This window comes from Haliotis rubra, unplaced genomic scaffold, assembly GCF_003918875.1.
Source record: "Haliotis rubra isolate DU_JTF1 unplaced genomic scaffold, ASM391887v1 Scf1033, whole genome shotgun sequence".
Taxonomy (NCBI): domain Eukaryota; kingdom Metazoa; phylum Mollusca; class Gastropoda; order Lepetellida; family Haliotidae; genus Haliotis; species Haliotis rubra.
This window is the reverse complement of record NW_025764930.1, coordinates 77032-102576: the sequence shown is the minus strand read 5'-3', so window position 1 is coordinate 102576 and position 25545 is coordinate 77032. Positions and strand designations below refer to the sequence as shown.

The window sequence follows — 25545 nt, the reverse complement described above, 5'->3', positions numbered from 1 at the left end:
AGGTGTTGACTTATCAATCAGTCTAATTTGTCAACTATCAATTAACGGCTTATTGCAACTTCAGACAATTGGTTCCGTTTGTCGTGATGTTTGATTATGGTGACTGACATATTTGCTTACTCCCAATATCCCTTTTTAACGTTTTGTGGACCTAATGTGCATTCGGCGTTCTATGGTGACTGGAGTAACACATGGAGACAGTTACTTCAAACACTGTAAACGGAACCATCAGATGGCATAACTTACAAAGAGGCACAACGTACATTTAGTATCCAGTCTGTGGAAGATGTCCAGTGTCGTAGTCCTGAGCACGATGGGTGACACATCCAGTGACCGGTATTGGCCTTTGCTTGTATTATCGTCGATAGTTGGTGGCTGTACCTGTCTGCTGAACCATTCGTTATTGCTTCTGTTTTTGTCCATCTCCCTCCTTCTTACTTATGAGTATGATAATTGAAAACTGAGACTGTCTAGGGCTAATAAAGGATCTGTCAAAGAAGAAGATATTGAGGACATTCGCGGGTACCATGCATCTTTAACAGATCTAGTGGAACATGTGTGTACCCTCATGTCCAGACACGTCGCTGCTGGCTACGTCAGCTCCTTCCTATTTGTGTGTTTCTGCCTGTACAGCAGCATCAACGACGATGAATCCATTGCAAACATTGGTATTGCTGCAGCTGCTCTGTATATCTCTACATTGCATCTCATCGCCCTCACTTATATTGGTGTCAGACTACACGAAGCGGTAAGTGTTAAATTTCATTTTTGCCGAATAAATTAATATTTTCAGATCTATGCAGAAATTATTCGTATCATTGAGTATGATTGTAGTTTAATGTACAATTCAGGTTAACAATGTTCCCAATTAAGTAGTTGAATTATCTATTCATATTTAAATGACGACACCAATAACAGCTTTTTGTTTTCGTTATAGACATTGTGCAACTGAATGAAATCATACGATTTCCTATGTAGCTACTAATGGGGGTGAATATTGTTTGTGCTAGCCTTAGAATTGTGTTAAACTGCAGACTGTGTAGTTTGGAAGAGAAAAACATTCAACCTATCAGCTACCTTCGGAAAGCAACGGTCTTATATCACAGGTGGTTATTACTACAATGTTTGTTTACAGGCACACCGACCTCTGAATCTTCTCCTGGACATGACTGGGGAAAATATGCCTGATAGAGTTATTGGACTGGTGAGAAATTATTATATCAAATTAAGAGACACTTCATCTTTATCCTAAAATACATTTAAGTGTTTTATTAGAAACTGCGGAACGAGCATTGATTAAGTATATATAATATTATTTATGTTATTGTTATATGTACTTATGATACATTTCGGTGTGTCCTCATTATATTTCCTGTGTTCCAACTGGCTGAATAAAAACGATCACTATGGTATATGTAAGTCATGATTACGAAGTACATCTGGTGGCCACATTCGCTATATATACTTCGGCAACACACTCTGTCAGTTGTGTTTCTAATTAACTTGTAAACTGTATATTTCAGGCCAGCTAGAATCCCTTCTCGTTTAAACTGACATTCATTCACATATAAACTGAAGTTTCAGGCATCCAAACCTGCAGTGCAATACGGTTATGTATGCAGTATATAATAACTAACCAGCGCGACGGAAGTCTTTCCGAACATCCAGCTCAGTCATTCATACTCATCTTTCTGAATGCACATATTTAACGTTGTTATCCAACATGTCATGTATACGTTATTTTTTGTCTATATCAAGTTTTTCTTTCGATCTGTACACCCAGCTGCAGCTCACACTGTTCGCCAACAAGTTGTCTCAACGTCAGATCGGAATCAGCGCATCACGAAGGACACTATCCTAAGGGTAGGGTCATTACATATAGATCAACCTACAACAACCTACCTATCTTTAAGATAGATTTTAAGATGCTACGCTAAAAGATAAAAATTGCCGACAGGACTTTACTAGGCGATAAAGTATACTTTACACTGTATGGCATGACTTTACACTGTATGGCCGTCACAACGTCTTTCTTGCCTAGCCCATGGTTATCAAACGTAGCCTTGATAACCGACGTCACGATGCATGTCAGATATCATTGCCTCGTACAGTCTCCTACAGTAAACTACCCATTAGCGCCCCGTTTGTTGGTTTGCAGTTACGTCTCTCGGCTAACATCACCGGTGGAAACATTACGTTTAACTTTTTCTACGGAACATTAATATCTGAGCTCGATTCACAATTAAATAGGGACACGGCCATGTTAGCTAACTAAGCCTGTGTCCACAGTCCAACAATGTATCCGTGGAACGTCGTGTGACTAGTCAGCTTCATCTGGATTTACTGTTCTAAACTTACGTTGGTAATAGAAATACGACGTTCATATTGTTCCACATGGTTTACGATAATCTCAGAATTATTAAAAATAATAAATAGAAGATAATTAACCTAAATATAAACCGTCTTCAAACTGTTCAACACTAAGTCTTGGATTCTTGATAACGTGCGTGTTAACGTAGGGTCAACGTCAAAAGAATAGCACGTCAATTTGCCCTCAACGAGAATTGTTAATTTAGGTCACCGACATTGTACTTTTTCTGTTTGATTTCTGCTTTAGATCAATCGTTGGTAAGTATTAAATTTGGCATCATAGAAAAGAAATACAGTTCGCCGTACCCCAGGTATGGTGTAATACAGCACTGTACACTTTTGCGCTGAGCTATTAAAGCGTGGAAGCACTCGGACGCAAGAGTCACCGTACTTTAACTAAACTAGTTTCTGGCAAAAGTGTACTTTATTACACTATACATGGGATAGGTCGAACTGTATTTCTTAAACAGAATTCTTGTCTCTAACCAATGTAGCTCCATGCAACCCAGTTGGCAAGCCATTATTTATTAACCAAGAAGAACTCTCCAAAATTAGACGTAAATGATGCTCAGGGAATGAAGCTATTCTGTACTGACAGAAAAAACAAACATACTTCCCACTTTTAAGCACACGAACTAAATGGCACGTTTATCTTTTGAAGAAAGATGAAGCCATTGGTATTTCGAGAATGGGAACAACTCATATCAAAACCAATTAACAGGCATTATATCTGATAACAATAATGAGTCGGAAGAGATGTGTTTTTACCTGGGATTGGAAAAGCAAGAGCGTTTATATATATCCGAAAAAAGGTAACTTGGAATTATACAATTATCAGAAGGAACTTATTCATCAACTTAAACCGCTTGAGCGTGAAATAGCCAGTGTTTCAATCTCTATCTATCAGAAAATTCAATGTTGGCTTTTAAACTAAACTAATCTAAAGGTAAATGCCAATGTGGCCATTGAAAGATCATAGTTATCAGTAAAAGCTGTTTTACCAATACCGTGAAGGGCAATAAAGAGCTTCTCGAGGCATTTCAAGAAACTCATCCCTTGGGACTGTTAAATAAGTTTCATTTGATACTTAGTGTATGTATGCCAAACGTTGATCATTAAAGATGTGAGGTTAGGTGAACAGGGGTTTAACGTCACAATCAAGAATATTTCTCTCATACGACGATGTGCATAAGTGTGTATGTGTGGGTGCTTGCAGACGTAAAGTGGTTTTATAGTGCTAAGTCACTGAGATACCATACCGCAGTTAAGCATGAATACCCCACTCAGACACATTATACTTTAACCGAGCCAACCAGTCTTTGTTGTACCCATTAATACCAATACTCTCTCTCTCTCACTCTCTCTCTCTCTCTCTCTCTCTCTCTCTCTCTCTCTCTCTCTCTCTCTCTCTCTATCTCTCTCTCTCTCTCTCTCTCTCTCTCTCTCTCTCTCTCTGGTGTTCAAGAGCATCAGGTTAAACAGCACTTAATATATACTTTCATGTTAGAAATCGACATGACATATTTACCGAGAATTCTGCCTTATTGATTAATCACTTCTGATCATGCATTTTATCACATGTCCATTAAAGGGTTTGTGTTGTGTGGTGCTCCGTCACGTTGATTGTCATATTGGCTCGTCCCACCTATTTCCATTTTATACCGTTAGTGGAAGAAGCGTACATTCAGTGTTGAGTGGTGTATCGACAGTATTACTCCAAATAGTGAAAACCGAACCATCAGATGGTCTAACTGTATCCAGTATCCAGTCTGTGCAAGATGTTTAAGGTTTCCCCAGATACCGTTGGTTCATCCAGTGAAACAGATGATGTACAGGACACACTTACAAGTATCCAGAGACTGATCGCATTGTCCGGCTTATCATGGGACTATCAGCAGTCGAAGTCAGCCAAACGGTGCAACGTCTTGGCGGTAGTTTCAAGAACATATTCAAGTTTAGTTTTCATTTTCATTATTCTGTATTTTATCCAGAGGATACCACACTTTTCAAAAGCTGAATCGTTCACAAAGAAAAGTCTTTCCTTAACAAACACGACCGGAATTTTGTTATGTCTAACCTACTTGGTTCTGAGTACCAACATCCACAGCAAGGTTCGTATATTCCACGAACGTCTTCGCGAAACACAGTTGAAATTTAACAGTTCATGTGCTTCAGCCACTGAAATGAGACTGAGAGTGAAGAGGGCCTGTGTATGTCTTCTGGTCCTCGCGGTATGTTACTGTGGTGCAACTGGCTTAATGACTGGCTTTGTGAGTGACGCATCCAATGACTGGTATTGGCCTTCACTTGTATTATCGACGGTAATTGCTGGCTGTACCTGTCTGCTACACCATTCTTTATTGCTTCTGTTCTTGTCCATCTCCCTCCTTCTTACTTATGAGTATGATAACTGCACGCTGAGACTGACAAGGGCTTCTGAAGGGTCCATCAAAGAAGAAGATATTGATGATATTCGACGTTACCATGCATCCTTAACAGACTTGGTGGAACATGTGTGTTCCCTCATGTCCAGACACGTCGCTGCTGGCTACGTCAGCTCCTTCCTCATTGTATGTTTCGGCCTATACAGCATCATCAACGACGAGAAATCCATTGCCAACATTGGTACTGCTGCAGCTACTCTGTATGTCTCTACATTGTATCTCATCGCCCTCACTTATATTGGAGTCAGACTGCACGAAGCGGTAAGCGTTAAAATTCATTTTTGCCAAACATTGCGGAAATGATGCGGATGATTGATTATGATTGTACTTTAATGCACAATTCAGGTTAACAATTTTCCCATTTCAGTAGTTGAATTATCTATTCATGTTTAAATGACGAACCCAATGAAAGCTTTTTTCGTGATAAATAACAACAACTGAATGGAATAATACGACTTATGCAGCTACTAAGAGGGTTGAATATTGTTTTGTTTCCACTTGAATCAACCTTCCAATTGTTACAATGCAGGGGGTGTACGTTGGAATGGAAGAACGTTCAACCTATGAGCTACCTTGGAAAAACAACGGTTTTATATAACTGGTGTTTATTGTTACAATGTTTGTTTACAGGCACACCGACCACTGAATCTTCTCCTGGACATGACTGGGCAAAATATGCCTGATAGAGTTATTGGACTGGTAAGAAAACATCATATCAAATTCAGAGACATTTCAGTTGTATCTAGAAAATACATTTAACTGTGTGAACCGTTTTATTAGTAACTGCGGAACGACCATTGATTTTGATATATAAAATATGATTTATCTTATGTATAAGTTATGGTTATTACGTACTTATGATAACTTTTCGTGTATGTTCATTGTAATTCATGTGCTCCAATTGGCTGAATAAGACGATTACTATAGTCAGTCATGCCTACTATGTAAAGCCAGCTTCCACATTCGCTATACCTTCCCTATACACCTACTTCGGCAACACACACTGTCAGCGGTATTTCTAATTTAATCACACTTTGCATCCTGTGTAATTCTGGTCAACTACAATCTTTTGTCGTGGTTGTAATTGACATTCATTCACATATAAAGTGAAGATTTGGGCATTTAACATGTTATGTTTACGTTGTGTTTTGTCTATATCATGTTTTTCCTACGTTATGTTCATCCAGCTGCAGGTCACACTGTTCACCAACAAGTTGTCTCAACGTCAGATCGGAATCAGTGCGTTGGGACTAATTACCATCACGAAGGACACTATCCTAACGGTATGTTGAATACGTATAGTTCGACCTATATTTGACTACGATGGCATTTTCCAGATTAAAAGATGAAATAGAATTCTATTCTCCACAATAGCCATTGTACTTCAAGATCAGGTTAAGAACAGGTCTCCAACAAACCCTGCTTTTTCTAAGAAGCAATATACAGGATCGAATTTGGTTTGTAGATGTTTTTTTTTTATGAGTTGATTCACAAACTGAAACTAATGCAATAGTTTACCGGAAATCAGTTTGTGAAAGAATCTGGTTTAACCCAACAATCAACAATGAGATGAGACATATTTAACCATTGTATTCTAAAATTAACTAAGTTACAAATTACTAGCACGCTGTACTGACTGACTGAGTTTGGTTTTACGCCGCTTTTAGCAATATTCCAGCTACATCACGGCGGAGGAACACCAGAAATGGGCTTCACACATTGTACCCATGTGGGGATTCGAACCAGGGTCTTCGGCGTGACGAGCCAACGCTTTAACCACTAGGCTACCCCACAGCCCCACTAGCACGGTGTAACAGTGACAGTATCAAATAGAGTGGGAGTATAAATTCAAAGGCAGAATAATGCAAGTGCTGTGATTATTGAAATAAAGATGATGCTTGTAATATTCACCTCACTGAAACAACAGTCAAGTTTCCAAAACTAGGCCTCGGATGAAAACCTTAGATAAGAACGATTTGCACACAAGTACTGGTGTTCTTGAGATGTGAAGTGAGAAGATAGCCAAGCAAGAAAAAAAACACCCTGGAGTACCTTCCAGAGCTAAGTATCTAAGTATATCACCAGTCTAAATATAGCCTGCCACTGCTTCTCACTGACTATCCACATGTACAATGCATTACTATACACTTATAACATTGTTACACAATAAATAACATTGCTACATAACAATATTTTTCCTTCTCAGTTGCGAGATCGATGTTCTTGATGTAAATCATTGGAATGTATTGGATTGACTCCATGATGTACAATTCCCTTCCAAAAGTTGAAACATTGTTGAGTGAGGCTTTAAAGTAACAATAAATCAATAATTTTCCTTCTTTGTTCACACAGATGATCGGTACCCTCCTGACCTACGTTTTCATCGTGATCCAGTTTAAACCGGACTCGACCGTTGGAATTCAACACAATGTAAACGCTACGACAGCATAACTTGATCAACTCGTATTTGACTTCAGCTTCGCGTTTTTGGATTAATGGTCATTATATTTAAGTTTGTAATATGTTGATTTTGTTGCTATGGATATATAGAACATCATCAGTGGTGTGCGTGCACAGTACGTCTGTAAAGCTGTTGGTTTGAAGAAAACACAAAAAGTACAAGAAGGTTTCCTGCTACTTTTTAACGATGGATATGGCGCAACACAGAAATCCTCTGTTTGGACTCAAAATGATAACGAACATAGAGCTAGAGAGAGTATCTGGCAACGTGGTGTGTATATGATGACACAATAAGATGTATTCGTAACCTTGTAACATTGTAAATCAGTATCTAGTGTACCCTCCAACTGCCTTACGTCACATACTCCGGTAGTCGTCGCATCCGTTCTAGAGGAACCTGTCTGCATGTTTATACAAAGCTGCTCCCAACTCACTCAGACTTAGAACAGTTGGTACATATATACTGATCACCCGTCAATTTCTCACTTGTATCAGTCGTCAAATAAGGGTCAGGTCTGGACTCAAGCTGCCCATGGAAGGTGAGTCACGACACTATTCTGAATGAAAGCTGTCACTGTTTGGCCTAGCGTTGTCATCCATAAATACAGATCTTGTAACAAGAGGATGATTATCAAAATGAAGGGTCCAGTGCAATCTGATCACCTGTCAAATTCCCCGTATTGTCACCAAATCAACTTTACAGTCATAAGAGACACTTCCCCGCACCATGACTGATCCTGCAAAGGCAACAGTTGGTTGAATGGTAAATGCTGTATTTCGTTGTCTCCAAACTTGCCTCACCTCATTGGTTATCTGAATTTTCTGACCACTCGACTGATACTTCTGTAGTCAAATTTCATTGCTTTAAAGGACGTGCCGATAATTTGCCATCCCTGGGCATCTGATAATCTTCTACATCCCATAGTGACAGGCAACTTATTGAGCATTGTTACCCAAGCAGATTAAATTCCGACATGTGGCACGTGCCAGACCGCAATTGTGAAAATTCGTTGGTTTGCTTTTGGACACACAGTTTATGTTTGTGGAGACACATTCTTCCAAGCATACTAGCAATATAGATACACACTGAGAACCTACGTATAATCTTACGTATAAGCTGAACCTTACACAAGCTGAACCAGGGCATAGCTCTCTTACCTGTCAACACAATCAGGGTTGCTTACCTGTATACCTATGATATATTGCATACTTCATGCGATATAATATGTACATATGATGCACTGTATGCTTCATGAAAAATACTGTGTACCGGTGATGTACTGTATGCTTCATGTGATATACTGTGTACCTGTGATATACTGTATACTTCATGCGATATACAGTGTACCAGTGATGCACTGTATACTTCATGCGATATACTGTGTACCTGTGATCAACTGTATGCTTCATGTGATATACTGTGTACCTTTGATCTACTGTATGCTTCATGTGATATACTGTGTACCTGTGATATACTGTATACTTCATGCGATATACAGTGTACCAGTGATGCACTGCATACTTCATGCGATATACAGTGTACCAGTGATGCACTGTATACTTCATGCGATATACTGTGTACCTTTGATCTACTGTATGCTTCATGTGATATACTGTGTACCTGTGATATACTGTATACTTCATGCGATATACAGTGTACCAGTGATGCACTGTATACTTCATGCGATATACTGTGTACCTGTGATCAACTGTATGCTTCATCCAATATACTGTGTACCTATGATGCACTGTATACTTCATGTGATATACTGTGTACCTGTGATGTACCGTATACTTCATGCGATATACTGTGTACCTGTGATGTACTGTATACTTCATGCGATATACTGTGTACCTGTGATGTACTGTATACTTCATGCGATATATTGTGTACCTGTGATATACTGTATGCTTCATGCGATATACTGTGTACCTGTGATATACTGTATGCTTCATCCAATATACTATGTACCTGTGATGTACTGTATACTTCATGCGATATGCTGTGTACATGTGATATACTGTATGCTTCATGCAATATACTTTGTGCCTGTAATATACTGTATGCTTCATGCGATATACTGTTTACCTGTGATGTACTGTATACTTCATGTGATATACTGTGTACCTGTGATGTACTGTATACTTCATGCGATATACTGTGTACCTGTGATATACTGTATGCTTCATGCGATATATTGTGTACCTGTTATATACTGTATGCTTCATGTGATATACTGTGTACCTGTGATATACTGTATACTTAATGCAATATACTGTGTACCTGTGATATACTGTATGCTTCATGCGATATACTGTTTACCTGTGATATACTGTATGCTTCATGCAATATACTGTGTACCTGTGATGCACTGTATACTTCATGCAATAAACTGTGTACCTGTGATGTACTGTATGCTTCATGCGATATACTGTGTTCCTGTGATATACTGTATGCTTCATGCGATATATTGTGTACCTGTTATATACTGTATGCTTCATGTGATATACTGTGTACCTGTGATATACTGTATACTTAATGCAATATACTGTGTACCTGTGATATACTGTATGCTTCATGCGATATACTGTTTACCTGTGATATACTGTATGCTTCATGCGATATACTATGTACCTGTGATGCACTGTATACTTCATGCGCTATATTGTGTACCTGTGATGTACTGTATGCTTCATTTGATATACTGTGTACCTGTGATATACTGCATGCTTCATGTGATATACTGTGTACCTGTTATATGCTGTATACTTCATGCAATATAGTGTGTACCTGTGATATACTGTATGTTTCATGCGATATACTGTTTACCTGTGATATACTGTATGCTTTTCGCGATATACTATGTACCTGTGATGAACTGTATACTTCATGCGATATGCTGTGTACCTGTGATATACTGTGTACTTCATGCAATATACTGTGTACCTGTGATATACTCTATGCTTCATGCAATATACTGTGTACCTGTGATGTACTGTATACTTCATGCAATATACTATGTACCTGTGATGTACTGTATACTTCATGTGATATACTGTGTACCTGTGATGTACTGTATACTTCATGTGATATACTGTGTGTCTATGATGTACTGTATACTTCATGCAATATACTATGTACCTGTGATGTACTGTATACTTCATGTGATATACTGTGTACCTGTGATGTACTGTATACTTCATGTGATATAATGTGTACCTGTGATGTACTGTATACTTCATCTGATATACTGTGTACCTGTGATGTACTGTATACTTCATGTGATATACTGTGTACCTGTGATGTACTGTATACTTCATGTGATATACTGTGTGTCTATGATGTACTGTATACTTCATAAGATATTCTGTGCATCTGTGATGTAGAGTATACTTCATGCGATATACTGTGTACGTTTGAGGTAGTGTATACTTCATGTGATATACTGTGTACCTGTGATGTACTGTATACTTCATGTGATATACTGTGTACCTGTGATGTACTGTATACTTCATGTGATATACTGTGTACCTGTGATGTACTGTATACTTCATGTGATATACTGTGTACCTGTGATGTACTGTATACTTCATGTGATATACTGTGTACCTGTGATGTACTGTATACTTCATGTGATATACTGTGTGTCTATGATGTACTGTATACTTCATGTGATATACTGTGTACCTATGATGTACTGTATGCTTCATGCTATATACTGTGTACCTGTGATGTACTGTATACTTCATGTGATATGCTGTGTACATGTGATATACTGTATGCTTCATGCAATATACTTTGTGCCTGTAATATACTGTATGCTTCATGCGATATACTGTTTACCTGTGATGTACTGTATACTTCATGTGATATACTGTGTACCTGTGATGTACTGTATACTTCATGCGATATACTGTGTTCCTGTGATATACTGTATGCTTCATGCGATATATTGTGTACCTGTTATATACTGTATGCTTCATGTGATATACTGTGTACCTGTGATATACTGTATACTTGATGCAATATACTGTGTACCTGTGATATACTGTATGCTTCATGCGATATACTGTTTACCTGTGATATACTGTATGCTTCATGCAATATACTGTGTACCTGTGATGCACTGTATACTTCATGCAATAAACTGTGTACCTGTGGTGTACTGTACACTTCATGCGATATACTATGTACCTGTGATGCACTGTATACTTCATGCGCTATATTGTGTACCTGTGATGTACTGTATGCTTCATTTGATATACTGTGTACCTGTGATATACTGCATGCTTCATGTGATATACTGTGTACCTGTTATATGCTGTATACTTCATGCAATATAGTGTGTACCTGTGATATACTGTATGTTTCATGCGATATACTGTTTACCTGTGATATACTGTATGCTTCATGTGATATACTGTGTACCTGTGATGAACTGTATACTTCATGTGATATGCTGTGTACCTGTGATGTACTGTATACTTCATGCAATATACTGTGTACCTGTGATATACTGTATGCTTCATGCAATATACTGTGTACCTGTGATGTACTGTATACTTCATGCAATATACTATGTACCTGTGATGTACTGTATACTTCATGTGATATACTGTGTACCTGTGATGTACTGTATACTTCATGTGATATACTGTGTGTCTATGATGTACTGTATACTTCATGCAATATACTATGTACCTGTGATGTACTGTATACTTCATGTGATATACTGTGTACCTGTGATGTACTGTATACTTCATGATATATACCTGATGTATTGTATACTTCATCTGATATACTGTGTACCTGTGATGTACTGTATACTTCATGTGATATACTGTGTACCTGTGATGTACTGTATACTTCATGTGATATACTGTGTGTCTATGATGTACTGTATACTTCATAAGATATTCTGTGCATCTGTGATGTAGAGTATACTTCATGCGATATACTGTGTACGTTTGAGGTAGCGTATACTTCATGTGATATACTGTGTACCTGTGATGTACTGTATACTTCATGTGATATACTGTGTGTCTATGATGTACTGTATACTTCATGCAATATACTATGTACCTGTGATGTACTGTATACTTCATGTGATATACTGTGTACCTGTGATGTACTGTATACTTCATGTGATATACTGTGTACCTGTGATGTACTGTATACTTCATGTGATATACTGTGTACCTGTGATGTACTGTATACTTCATGTGATATACTGTGTGTCTATGATGTACTGTATACTTCATGTGATATACTGTGTACCTATGATGTACTGTATGCTTCATGCTATATACTGTGTACCTGTGATGTACTGTATACTTCATGCTATATAGTGTGTACCTGTGATGTGCTGTATACTTCATGCAATATACTGTGTACCTGTGATGTACTGTATAGTTCATGCAATATACTGTGTACCTGTGATGTACTGTATAGTTCATGCGATATACTGTGTACCTGTGATGTACTGTATACTTCATGTGATATACTGTGTACCTGTGATGTACTGTATACTTCATCAAATATACTGTGCACCTGTGATGTAGTGTATACTTCATGAGATATACTGTGCACCTGTGATGTAGTGTATACTTCATGATATATATTATGTGCCTGTGACACACAGAAAATGACAACATTCTGGTGTAATGTGAAACTGTATTTTGCTGAACACCATGTTGTGAATGTGAGCTTTGTCAGAGTAAAGCTGATGGACACTCTATGTGACTGGTCGTTGTCAAGAATTGAAGCAGAGCACTGGCGTCCACGTCGTAAACTTCAATGGTGCGATATACACCTATCATTACTATATGACTTTATTCCAGATTACAACAGAACGAAATCACGTTATCCGACACCACCAACGCCGTGCAAACAGCGCAGGTTGTGCCTCTCAGTAAACATTGCCTAAAGTGTTGAGCACCAATTCTCGTATTTCTGTAGCACCTGTATAGTGCTTACTTCCAATAGCCTTGAAAAGTTAAATGGTATCCACTTGTTTACACTAACGAACTTCATCCCAAGAGCAAGTCCACGAACGATAGCAATTAAATGAATAATTAAACTATCCTGTTATTGAAACCTGCAAGTATGTGTGAGGGGATTTTTTCAAATTATATTTTTGTTCCCCGTACCAAGTATCAAGTAGACATACACATTTTCAACCGCGTGATATGGATATTGTGTCTGAACCGTACACCATCCATACAATGATACCACGGTCAATCAGTCAGTCATAGGGGACAATGTCGGCTAAACGTGATCGGAGGCTGCACGTGAAACAGGGCTGATCGCCACGGGAATAATGAATGTTTAGAAGATCGAGGCGGCAAAACACACTGCTAACATTAGTTAACATTAACTTTGAAATTTCCTATCTTACCCCTATCGTCCTTGAAGATCGTTTACGGTCATAACGTATACTGTGATACAGTGCAACTTTCCAACACGTTCATTATTATCACACAACTATAACTAGTAGCAGTATCTCTTACCATTTAGTTGTTTTCATATTTTCCCTGCTATTTTAAGAATTGATCTTCATGTTTGTTGTCCCACTGTCAGAACACTTTCAATGAGGATGATATTGCCGGATATTGAAGCAAACACAGTTAAACGATTTAGGCTTAATTAGAAGAAATAAGGAAATGTTTGACAAGAAATAATTATGCCAGGTACCTTGACTGATTGATTAATCGGTTTTTCACAGCCAAGGTAAGCAATCACTCTCAACACAAATATCAATTCATCTTCATTAAAACTACTCCTTCAAATACTGGTGAGACTTAGCGGAGAACAGACCGAACTGAAGGTTTAGCCTACAAAGCAAAAACAACGATTATTTATTTCATATGCTGTCTAAGATGTTGAAGATTTTCAGAAATACCGTTGGTACATCAAGTGAAACTGATGATGTACAGGACACTTTGACAAGTATCCAGAAGCTGATAGCATTGTCCGGGTTATCATGGGACTATCAGCAGCCGAAGTCCGCCAACGGGTGTAACGTCTATTTGGTAGTTTCCCGGATATATGCAAGTTTGGTTTGCATATTTTACATTCTGTATTTTATCCAGATGATTCCATACTATACGAAAGCTGAATCGTTCATGGACATCAGTCTTGTCTTAGCTAGTGACATTTCATATTTGTTATGTGTGACGTATTGGGGTCGTATTACCAATATCCACAGCAAGGTTCGCATAATCTGTGAACGGCTTCAAAAAGTGCGGTTGAACTTTGACAGTTGTGTTTCGGCAAGGACACTGAAGCAGAGAGTGAAGAGGGCACGTGTATGCATCGGGCTTCTCGCGGCATTTATCTGTGTCGCCAATGGCATAATCATGAACATGATGGAAGATACGTCCAGTTATTTCTTTTGGCCGTCACTCGTTTTGACGTCGATAGTTGGTGGCTATATGACACTGCTAAACCATTCCATGTTGCTTCTGTTCTTGTCCATCTCCCTTCTTCTTACTTATGAGTATGATAATTGCACACTGAGACTGACAAGGGTTTCTGAAAGATCCGTCAAAGAAGAGGATATTGAGGACATTCGCGGGCACCATGCATCCTTAACAGACCTGGTGGAACATGTGTGTTCCCTCTTGTCCAGACACGTGGCTGTTGGCTACGTCAGCTCCTTCCTCGTGGTATGTTTCTGCCTATACAGCATCATCAACGGTGACAAGTCTTTTTTGGACATAGGCGTCGCCGCATTTGCTGTGTACTTTTCCATTCTACATCTCATCACTCTCACCTATACTGGTGTCAGACTAAACGAAGCGGTAAGTGTTATAAGGTGTTTGTTGTTTTTCTGGAAAAGCATTCTTGAGTTATCCATTCAGATAAATCCCCCGAAAAGAACGTTTATCAGAGTGTGCAATGTCTCAATGCAGAGGAATGCAGGGATTATAATTCGCATGGGTTCACGACTGGGGAGAGTATTGTTCCATGTCCACAGAATGCAGTGTTCCAAATGATATATCGCTGCTGAGAATGTATTCGCGACGAGCGTACAACAGAAATCTTGAGCTTCCGAAAGATCACCAATCTCACCCTTACAGATTTTGTATCGTAAAATCTGATTTTTATCTGTTAAAATGTTTTATGATAAACCGTTCTTATGATCAATTTTATAGGAAATTACAATGTTTGTTTGGAGGCATATCGCTCACTGAAAACCCTGCATGACTTGTCTGGGAGAAATATGGCAGATAGAGTCATTGGACTGGTCAGAAAACATTACAGGAATACCTTTTGAGACAACTTCCAAACTGCACAAACGTGTCTGTTTGTTGCTTGTCACAGCTGTTCTCCAGTTTCCGACAGCTGCATGGATCAAAACGCGTTTAAGAATGCGTTAATACAGTAACTTGTTTCCGGCCAAAATATATTGTTTGTAATTGACTCAAGATAATTTCAGTTTGAACATTGCAGAGTAACACAGCATAGCGTGCCATATTTTGGAAGGCCATATAAGTAGGCAAGCGCATGACTGTATCATCTCGCATTATATCAAGACAAGCTATTTTGTGTGATGATCAAATCAGGCTGGATATCCACCCTGGGTCTATTTTTGAAGATTGACCACTGTTGCGCTCGGTTAATATGATCATCCCTGACTTTAGGCCTTGTAGAGTTTCTTCTGTATTGTATACTGACTCTCTATTCTGTCATTGTATCCACTTTGAGGCAATGTGTAAGAATATATACACCTTGTTAATTACATTGTTAATTGAATAATAATTTTTCGTTATGTCTTGATGAACGCTAGATTCGCTTGCAAACAGATTTCCGGGTTTACTTATTATGTCAATTTGGAAATCGTCAAGAAACATTGAGAACATCTTAGGAACGATGACCGGTAACTTCCGTTTTCAGCTTTTCGTTTATTCCATCGTCAGCAAGACGATGTTGCTGGCGCCCTTACAAAGAGTTTTCTTCCCAATTCCTGCAGTCCTGAATCTTTACACAGTTTCTGACAACTTATGTTTCTCATATTTAGTTTCACAAAAGACATATTTCCCCCGAGGATCTTTCAAAGGGCGCAAATAAAATGAAGCAACAGTTGTATTGTTGGGGCAATGCTGAAGATATTTCTCAGAGATTTACGACACATCACTCTGGATTTGTTCTGTTTTCTAGAACAGATTTGGATTCGACCTTCACGTTTTTCAACCCGTTTTGCTTTTGAAATATCATCCGTATAACACAAGTAGCGTCCATGTGAATTCACTCCAAGCCTGAACTGTGACGTTGGTCCCCGTCTTAGATCTCGGGCCCCTCTAAATGAGAATTTAAGACCAATGTGGTAAACAGATACACAGTGTTGACAAGTTGTTACACATTATTTCTTCCATTTTTCTGCTTCCTTTCTTTGAAGAAGTGTGCTCGCGCAGGTGTTTTCACTGTGGGGCTTTGGCAGCGCTGGATGGTTACCCACTTGTGCATCTGGATGAACGGTAAAATAGAACGAATTATTTTGTCTTACGATCAACGTAACGGTGCGATTTCCAGGAATCGAATCCGGATCGACCGCCAACAAAGTTTGTTTGAAATTTCTGAAGGTATCATAATTGTGACCGACAATAACTGACATATACCACTTTTCCTTTACAATTCTTTCAACCTTTTTCATCTGTCAATGGGGAGTGGAAACGAGGACAAATATTGCAGGGCGGCGTTACTGCTGGCATGGTCGACATAACAAAACCTTCAACTGTCACGACAGTTTAGAGACGCAATGGTAGTAGCATTGACTTTGGTTATCAATAGTTTTGATGGAAGTTGTAGCCTCGCTGCATTTAGTTTCGTCATCTGAGCGATGGAGAAAAAACTCTTGATCCTTGATAACTGTTTTCATTGAAAGCATTTTTGTTAATAGCAGTTCTTCTCAACAAGAGGACATTTTACATTCCTGTCTCATCGTCGCGTTTGGCGTTTTGGTAATGAGGTGTTGCAAGACTTTATTGTTCATCAACTGTGTGGCTATGGACGTGTAAACCACTCTGTATTTTTTTTCACATATGTATTAATATCTTCTTGAATGTGGCATTTATAAGGTATCAATATTATTGGTCTTTTGTGTCTATCGATATCTTCACTCTGGTTATTTTCAGTGGTTTTTATTTCAAATAGAATCATATCCTCGGAACTCTCCATTTCTTAGCAATCATGAGGGGCCCAGTCTAATCTATTTAAGGTAATGAAGTGTTCCTCAGATATTCCTCTCTACTAAACGGTCCGTCATCGTAAACGCTTCTTCTTGATATATATGGGACCACATCTTGTTTAAAATATCAGAGAAGCCTTACATATATGTCTCGTCGGTCACTTTAAGCAGCATGTATTCTATATTCACTTGCATTGATATCATGTTTATGCATTACGTTCTGCGAGGCTTTGGTTTGTGTCGGTACTGGATTACTTACATCCGTGATGAGTGATACATCCACTCACTTCTTTTGGCCTTCACTCGTCTTGTCCTCGATATCGGGTGGTTTTATCACTCTGCTAAACCATTCGTTATTGCTTCTGTTTTTGTCCATCTCCCTCCTTCTTACTTATGAGTATGATAATTGCACGCTAAGACAGACAAGGGCTTCTGAAGGGTCCGTGAAAGAAGAGGAGACTGAGCACATTCGAAGTTATCATACATCCTTAACAGAACTGGTGGAGCACGTGTGTTCCCTCATGTCCAGACACGTGGCTGCTGCTTACGTCATCTCCTTCCTCGCTGTGTGTTTCTGCCTGTACATCATCATCAACGATGACAAGTCTTTTATGAACCTGGCAGTCACCTTATTTGCTGTGTGACATGTACAATACTGAAAACGATACTTTCTAATTAACGAATGCACTTAATGTCCATATGAATACAAAGAAGGGTTCTATGATTGGACATTTCTGATTCATTAAACTTCACACTACTCCGCACTTTTGTCACGATTCCACAATATTTCACAAAATGTCATCTATTGCTTTATGGTAATAAATGGAAAATATTTATCTAAAACCAACAAATCGCTGCCGAAAGCAGTTCGTGAACGTGCGTCCACGAATCACTTTCAAGTAGTCATAATGCCAGATGTTCGCAAAAATTTGGGTTGTGGGAGGAAATCTGAGAATAAATAAAGGAACAGTGCTATGAAGTGATGTTCCCTTATTATATTATTATAAACTTACTTTTCATCATTTATTTTGAAGTAAATAACTACAATTTTTGTATACAGGCACATCAACCTCTGAATGTTCTGCATGATTTGGCTGGGAGAAATATGCCAGATAGAGTAATTGGACTGGTAAGAAAACAAATATAACACTTCATCTCTTCATGAGGTAATTGGATATGTTCTTTTAATTATACGTGCATGTTTGTTCAGCATAATTTCTATAACCCGAATTTCTGAATAAAGCAAAATTTATTGCAATTATGTCAAAAGAAATGTAGAAAATATACCACGCTCACCTACACAGACTTCCATTCACTAGGCTTAAACGCTAAATATGTCTGTGACACAATTTCTCACTTTGCTGTAATCTCCTCTGATGTCATTTACTGATTGCTTTAGAATATTGCCATAAGGTGTTTTTTTCTAATATATGAACGTTCGTGCAAAGGGTGGATTTATTTTCAGAATAAAATATTGATAGACACAATTGGGAACATTTCTACTGATGCCTGATCCATACTGACTGACTCGTGACTTTGTGCAGTGTGTTTACTTGGATTTGGATTTGGCCTATCAGCTAAACAGCAAAGACACAATTGGAAACATTTCTACTGATATCTGATCCAAATCCATATGAACTTCAAATAACCATTGGCCCAGATATAATATGCGTTTGCCTATTTGCATATCCTGATGAAAATACCATACTATGCTGGAGTAGTCTGTAGCTCTTCTTGAAGATTCGAGAATTCATTTGACTCCAAAATGCATAAAAGATATTATAGTCTACTCCACTACTTACATTAAATAACAATACATTCCTGACATCTAATAATTGTTAATACACAAATGTTAAGAAATTCTACTAAATCATACCAAAACAATTTTCAGCAATTACGTTATAATTTAATTAGGGAGCTGGTAATCATATTTGATCAAAAAGGTATGATACAACATATATTACATTATGTATTCTTAAATGGCTTATTTTGGAACGTGTAAGTTTATTTGCCTGCAAAAAATAACATATATTACTATATATTTATTGAGATATATAAGCGTTATTTTCGACCCACGATACTCCCATGATACTTTAAAACTCCCCCTCTCTTAAGGGTTTTAGCTTGGACATATGTTCACTAACAGTTTAAATTGGGGAACCATACTAGGTTGGTTTCCTCGTTTTACAATTCATTTTATTGTGTGTTAAAAATGAAAGTAGTAGATATATTCCAAATTTGGATCTCTATCTCTATATGAAACCGTTTGTATCCGTTGCTGTTAACCTATCAAAGAAGCTACCCATCATAGTGATGAAATGTGTACACATCTGTTGTCAACTGAAGATTTATCTTACGATCTGTAACTAGGTCACTCTGTTCACCAACAAGTTGTCTCAACGTCAGATCGGAATCAGTGCTGGACTTATGACCATCACGAAGGACACTATCCTAACGGTATGTTGAATACATATACATATTCCTCAACCACAATAGTATTTGCCAGGTTGTAAAATAACACAGTTCTATTCTCGACTAAATATATGACATAATATCCATACAAAGCTTCTCTTATGTACGTATCTGTCCTACAATTACGTTGCTTCGTGAAGAACCAGTTAGAATACACTTCAACAAACCATATTGAACATGATCAGTATGCAGGGTCGTTGGTTCGGTTAACTCAGTAACTTTTGCCCCTTTGTTTGTACAGATCATCGGTACCCTCCTCACCTACGTTTTCATTGTGATCCAGTTTAAACCGGAATCAAGTGATGGATGTCGACTGGGTGGAAACGCCACGGCAATATAGTTGGACCGACTAATACTTGACTTTGAACCTTTCGTTATTCAGTGAGATAGTTATTTCGTGTCACATTGGCTGTTTTTAAGCTAATTGTGAATAAAGCAAGTTATACATTGATAATACATGTGTAGACCATACAACCCGTCCAGCGGGAAAATTAACAGTTAAAAATAAAAGGAGTGCTACGATTATAACCACTTGGAATTATAAATACTTTGAATGTAACGGGACTTACGTACCTTCTTTTGTTATAGCCACTAAGAATCTTAATTATGTATTCAGTCATCTAAATTAATACATTTTACTTACTTTTTACAATATATATACTTAGCAAAATTTATCAATTGATTCAATATCTTTTTAAAATTCAGTAAGTAAATGTGTACTGATTTTTAAAGGATCCTTCATGCATGCTGTGGTTCTTTCATTATAAGGGATACAGAATCTTATCTTACCTTGATGTAAAATACTTTAATTTCATTGATGAATGACGCGTTAACAAGTTTCCGTGTCACCCATCCCGGGAGGATGACAACTGGAGCAAAATATTACCCGCTTCCGCGGTAACCGCCAAACTCTCTGCCGAGAAGCTGTATAGCTAACAATCGTATGGCGTCATAATATGACGCATGCAGTGCACGGAGTTCGAAAACCGTTCGATTAGCTGTTTTGGAGTTCACCATGTACACATTTATTTTACCTGCTTTCACTGCTTTATTTCAACTATTGTATACCTTAAATCGTTTGCACACTCAACTTAAACACAACTGACCATTTTTATAGCAGTTTAAAACTTGTCAGAATATGTTTCACTGATTTTTAAAATCCAGTCGAGAGGCAGACGCCATTTTGTTTTAATGTCATATAGTCGGTAGCGATCTTCAAGATGAAATAAAATGATATTTTGTACATTTAACATGGCGGTAAGATAAGTATGTTGTGTGCCTCTCCCTCGGGTAATACGGTCTGATATATGCCTCTTTGTAGCAGTGTTATCCCTCGCCTACCGTCTTGGGTGACACTGCTACAAAGAGGAGTACATCAGACTGTATTACCCTCGAGAGGAGCATACAACTAATATTGCAACAAATATCCATGTGCAAATCTTAAAGGGCCAACGTGACATCGTCTTAAAATGACCTCTTCAAATCTAGACAGACGACAGATCTAGCTATATGTGTTTACTATAGATGCTTTCATTGGATGTATTATATTTATGGGTGTCTCACTTCTTTTGGATTAGATCCCTGATGTAACATCTAATGACAGGTTTTTAATCACTGAGAGGGATAAGCAGTGGTATCACTCTGTGTTGTTCTGTATTTTTGGACGTTTTTAAATAATGATGTTCTCCCCTTTAATAGTTGTACTGACGGTTATGGCTTCACTTTATGTGGAATAAATATTCCAGCGCTGATGTTTGTGTTGGGAAACTATTAAGCCGAAACCTGTTTCTACCTGAAGAAATTATTGATGTTTCTGAAATGATGTAAAACACACAAAAACCATCCCCACCCCTACACCCAACCACCCCTACACCCCCACCCCTTCTATAGTTGCCGTTTGTACCAAGGAAAGAGGACTGAGACTTTTTCCTTTACGGCTCTCTATTGGGATCGTATTGATAACATACCTATCAGTCTTATAGGATGCCAGAGGGGTTACATTCTGTACAATTGTGCATTTCGTTGGTTTGCCTTACATTGGTTGACACAGCCACATATGATGTCTACAATTTATCAGAGTCTAACAGACTACTTATCAAACCAGACCAGGGTAGACTGACATAAATGATAGTCGGGAATCAATAGGACTTTGTAAGTGCCATGTCTGAAAATGAGCTGACGGTGCGTCGGGGATGAAAGGTTTCAGTGACAAAGTTAGGTTTATGTCGTGTGCCGGCTTTCAGTGGTACAAGCAGTGTTGCCTGTAGATGGGAAACACAATACCCTTAACTCAGCCACTCACTGAATCATCCTACGACAGATTCAACAGATTTATTATTTTCATGCAAATATTTTCGATTGTCACTCAGTGTTCGACATGACGCTGACAACACTTTCCTTATGGCTGCTTTCCTGTAAATTCAAACTATTCCTTGATATTTAAACAAACCGTATCCGCTACTGCATTAAGAACCCGTTTGTTCAATTGCATAACAAACTTTAGCTGGAGGGGAACACATATGTGCCACAACTTGATCGATAGATCAATTCAGATTACTTTCAATATTATGTTTTCTATTAAAGGCTTTTAAACTGTTTATCCAGCAATTGGCAACGACATGCAAATAAATATATGTGTGTATTCCATGTTTTACATCTTGAATTAACTGATGCACCATCAAGACTTTTAAGCCAATTTCAGGTGAAATGTATTTCAGAATAGAACAATAACGTGCTTCCTGAACGGGGAATACAAAACCCAGTCTGATGAAGATGTCAGTTGTTTTCAAACATTCCATATACAGATGCCGTAGAGGGAAACATTGACAAGCATTCAAATGCTGATAGCATTGTTCCGGTATTTATGGGACGAAATCAGCAAAATGGTGCAACGGTCCGATGGTAACTTTCAAGATATATTCACGAATGTTGTGCATATGTAACCATTCTTTTTGTAAGAAGAAAAGACGATTTGCAAGTTATTCTTTCAAGACTTTCCAAAAGGAATCTTTTGATACATGTTATTGTTAATATATTTTCAAGGTTTATTCAAATGTCCATTGCATACATAGAGAATACTACACGAGGTCTCATTACATACGAATTATACGCAACGAGTGTCCTTCCTATGGTATCTGACCGAGCGAAAGGAAGGTCAAGGGTTTCGTATAATTCGTATGTAATGAGACCGAGTGTGGTATTTTATTTATTACCCACGTCTTACATGCATTTAAATTGACAAAATAGCGTATTTTTGTTATGTTTTTGGTTTCAAACCGAAACCGGTTTCATAAAGAGGTTGCGGAAGAGTTTTGTACTGTAGTACAATATTTGCATGACGTCACACTAATGACGTCACTGCCATGGTAACCGACGTCACGATGCATGTCAGCTGTCATCGCCTCGTACAGCCTCCTACAGTAAACTACTCCGTAGCACCTCGTTTCTTGGTTTCCAGTTGCTTCATTCGGCTAACATCACTGGTGGAAACATTGCGTTTATGTTTTTCGACAGATATAATGTCTCAGTTCGACTCACAATTAAACAGCGACACGGCAACGTTCGCAATGTTTACATCCCCACAATGCATTTAAGTTGTAGAATGAATGCATTCACGTGTTTTATTATGAATGAAAAAATAGTTACGTCAGAATGTGACCTAATTGAGAGGTCATCGGTTATCCAATCAAATCGCTCGAATTTCAGGTCAAGTCGTTACGACACAGGTCAACGCGATACGACACTCGTGTGACGTACGAGATTAATATGCAACTACCCATACGTTGACCACGTGGGTAATAAACATCCATATTTCACTGGTTTCATTTACAACGAACACTTGAACAGAAACAAAACATACATGCTTCATTTTAATCTTTTCACATAAGACTATGAAACCCTGATACAATCATCAATTACAATTACAATGTGTCCTACCCTGTCATACAATGTTTGGTTGATTCCATCTTAATAATATAATGATGCTGTATAGTCTCATGTGATAATAAGGACATTTATAGTTTGCTAAACTCCATTCACTAGGTAAATGCTAATTTCGGTAACAATCAAAGCTCAGAACATTATTTTGGTAATTTTGAACAAACTCACTTGCCTAAGGTAGGATCACATGTATCACAAGAGATTCGCTGTGGGACAGGACTGAACTCCTAGAAACTCGCAGGAGTCCAGCTGCCAAACACGGTCACCAGTCCAAGTACTCTCCGTCCCTAAAGTTGCTAAACTTCAACTGATTTGTGAGCTGAGTTCTACGCACAGGACCACACACCACCAAACCAATGGGTTACAAAATGTACATTCTATACAATTATACAATTGGTTTGACTTAGACTGGATTCTGTGACAGGAAACAAAAGAAGAAAGAAATATGATGTAATTAACAAATGTATTCTAACATTGACTAAAGCCCAAATCAATAACAAATAAATTCAGCTATGTATTGTATGGCAGTAACTATGTTCAGAGTCAGTAAAATACAAGAGCAGGGACTATATAGCAATATAGACAATGATGCAATACAATCCACCTCTCAGCAACAGTAATCCAACTTGCAGCTGGAGAGGGTGCGATCATAACACAAAATGCTGGTCCTCTCGTTACTTGTTACTAATGATGCAATGTGAGATGAGAGGCAAGAGTTAACTTCTTTTACAAACAGGTCTTCTGAAATGAGGTCTTTTTAGCCCTTTCCAGATCATTCGAATATTCTGTGAGTCAGAAGACGTTGAAAGTCTCTAGAAGTCTAAGTATAGCCCACCACTGCCACTTACTGAATCCTACAGTACGATGTAAAGCAATTGAAACACTGTTGCACAAGTACACTGCCTCATAACAACACCCATTATATAGGATAACCTATGGTCAGTTACAATTTGGCCTTGCCTTAAGAGTTTAAGTATCAACAAACACTATTGCAGATAGATATAAATGATGTTATTCATGATAGTCAATGCCATGTATTTCCTTGTTTACGAATTCACCCCATAATTCATCGTAATGGCATTCTACACTCTCCAATTTGACATACAGGTCCTAGATATTTTTGAGGAACAGAATTCCATAACATCAAACTCAAAGGTTGTTTTCATGCTTTGAAAATGCTTTCATATTTACATTTGTTCAGGCCGAGATGACAAACTGTAGTTTTCAAATGCGACAATATTTGCCTGAAATTACAACAGACCTTATCAGTTAATGCGTTAAGAACCCATCAGTACAACCGCAAACATATCTGACTTCATGGAATAATGTGCCATAGCTTGATTGGCAAATCGTTTCAGATAGCTTTGCATTTCGACTGCCATTGAAAGCTTTTAACTCTTTAGGCTTGTAATACGATTGTAAATACAGTCAGACGCATAGTGTTATATTTACTCACACTGGATTCGCCTCAGCGCTTTAGAGCATTTTAGAACGTTTGTGATATTGAATTGTGTTCAGAGTTAACTAATGCATCGTCACACAAACGATTACTTCTAATACTGGTCACATTGAGTTGAGAATAGTGCGAGCGGAAGGTGCAGTTTGAGTATTCATCACACATTTGTCATCCAGTCTGTGGAAGATGTTTAAGGTTGTGAACAATGCCGTTG

General features: G+C 38.1%; 1 protein-coding gene and 1 long non-coding RNA gene across 3 annotated transcripts in view; one reads left to right on the top strand and one right to left on the bottom strand.

Moving 5' to 3' along the window:
- The window catches only part of LOC124273255, a 29492-nt gene extending 8874 nt beyond the window's left edge, over positions 1–20618 (top strand). The window contains exons 1-3 of one of the 2 annotated variants that reach the window (XR_006897599.1): positions 18475–18593; positions 19835–19921; positions 20178–20618. Coding sequence is in view for 1 of the 2 variants with exons in the window: in XM_046708478.1 (XP_046564434.1) it covers positions 20178–20276 (99 nt within the window). In the remaining variant the exon portion in view is untranslated. Of the gene's footprint in view, positions 1–18474; positions 18594–19834; positions 19922–20177 lie in introns of those variants that run through there. The other variant, XM_046708478.1, reaches the window with a different exon arrangement.
- On the bottom strand, positions 8902–10232 carry LOC124273270. The gene is made up of 3 exons (XR_006897600.1): positions 10183–10232; positions 9364–9441; positions 8902–9129 (listed from the first exon to the last, which is right to left on the bottom strand). It is a non-coding gene; the product is annotated as an uncharacterized LOC124273270 (long non-coding RNA).
- Positions 20619–25545: the final 4927 nt, after the last annotated feature.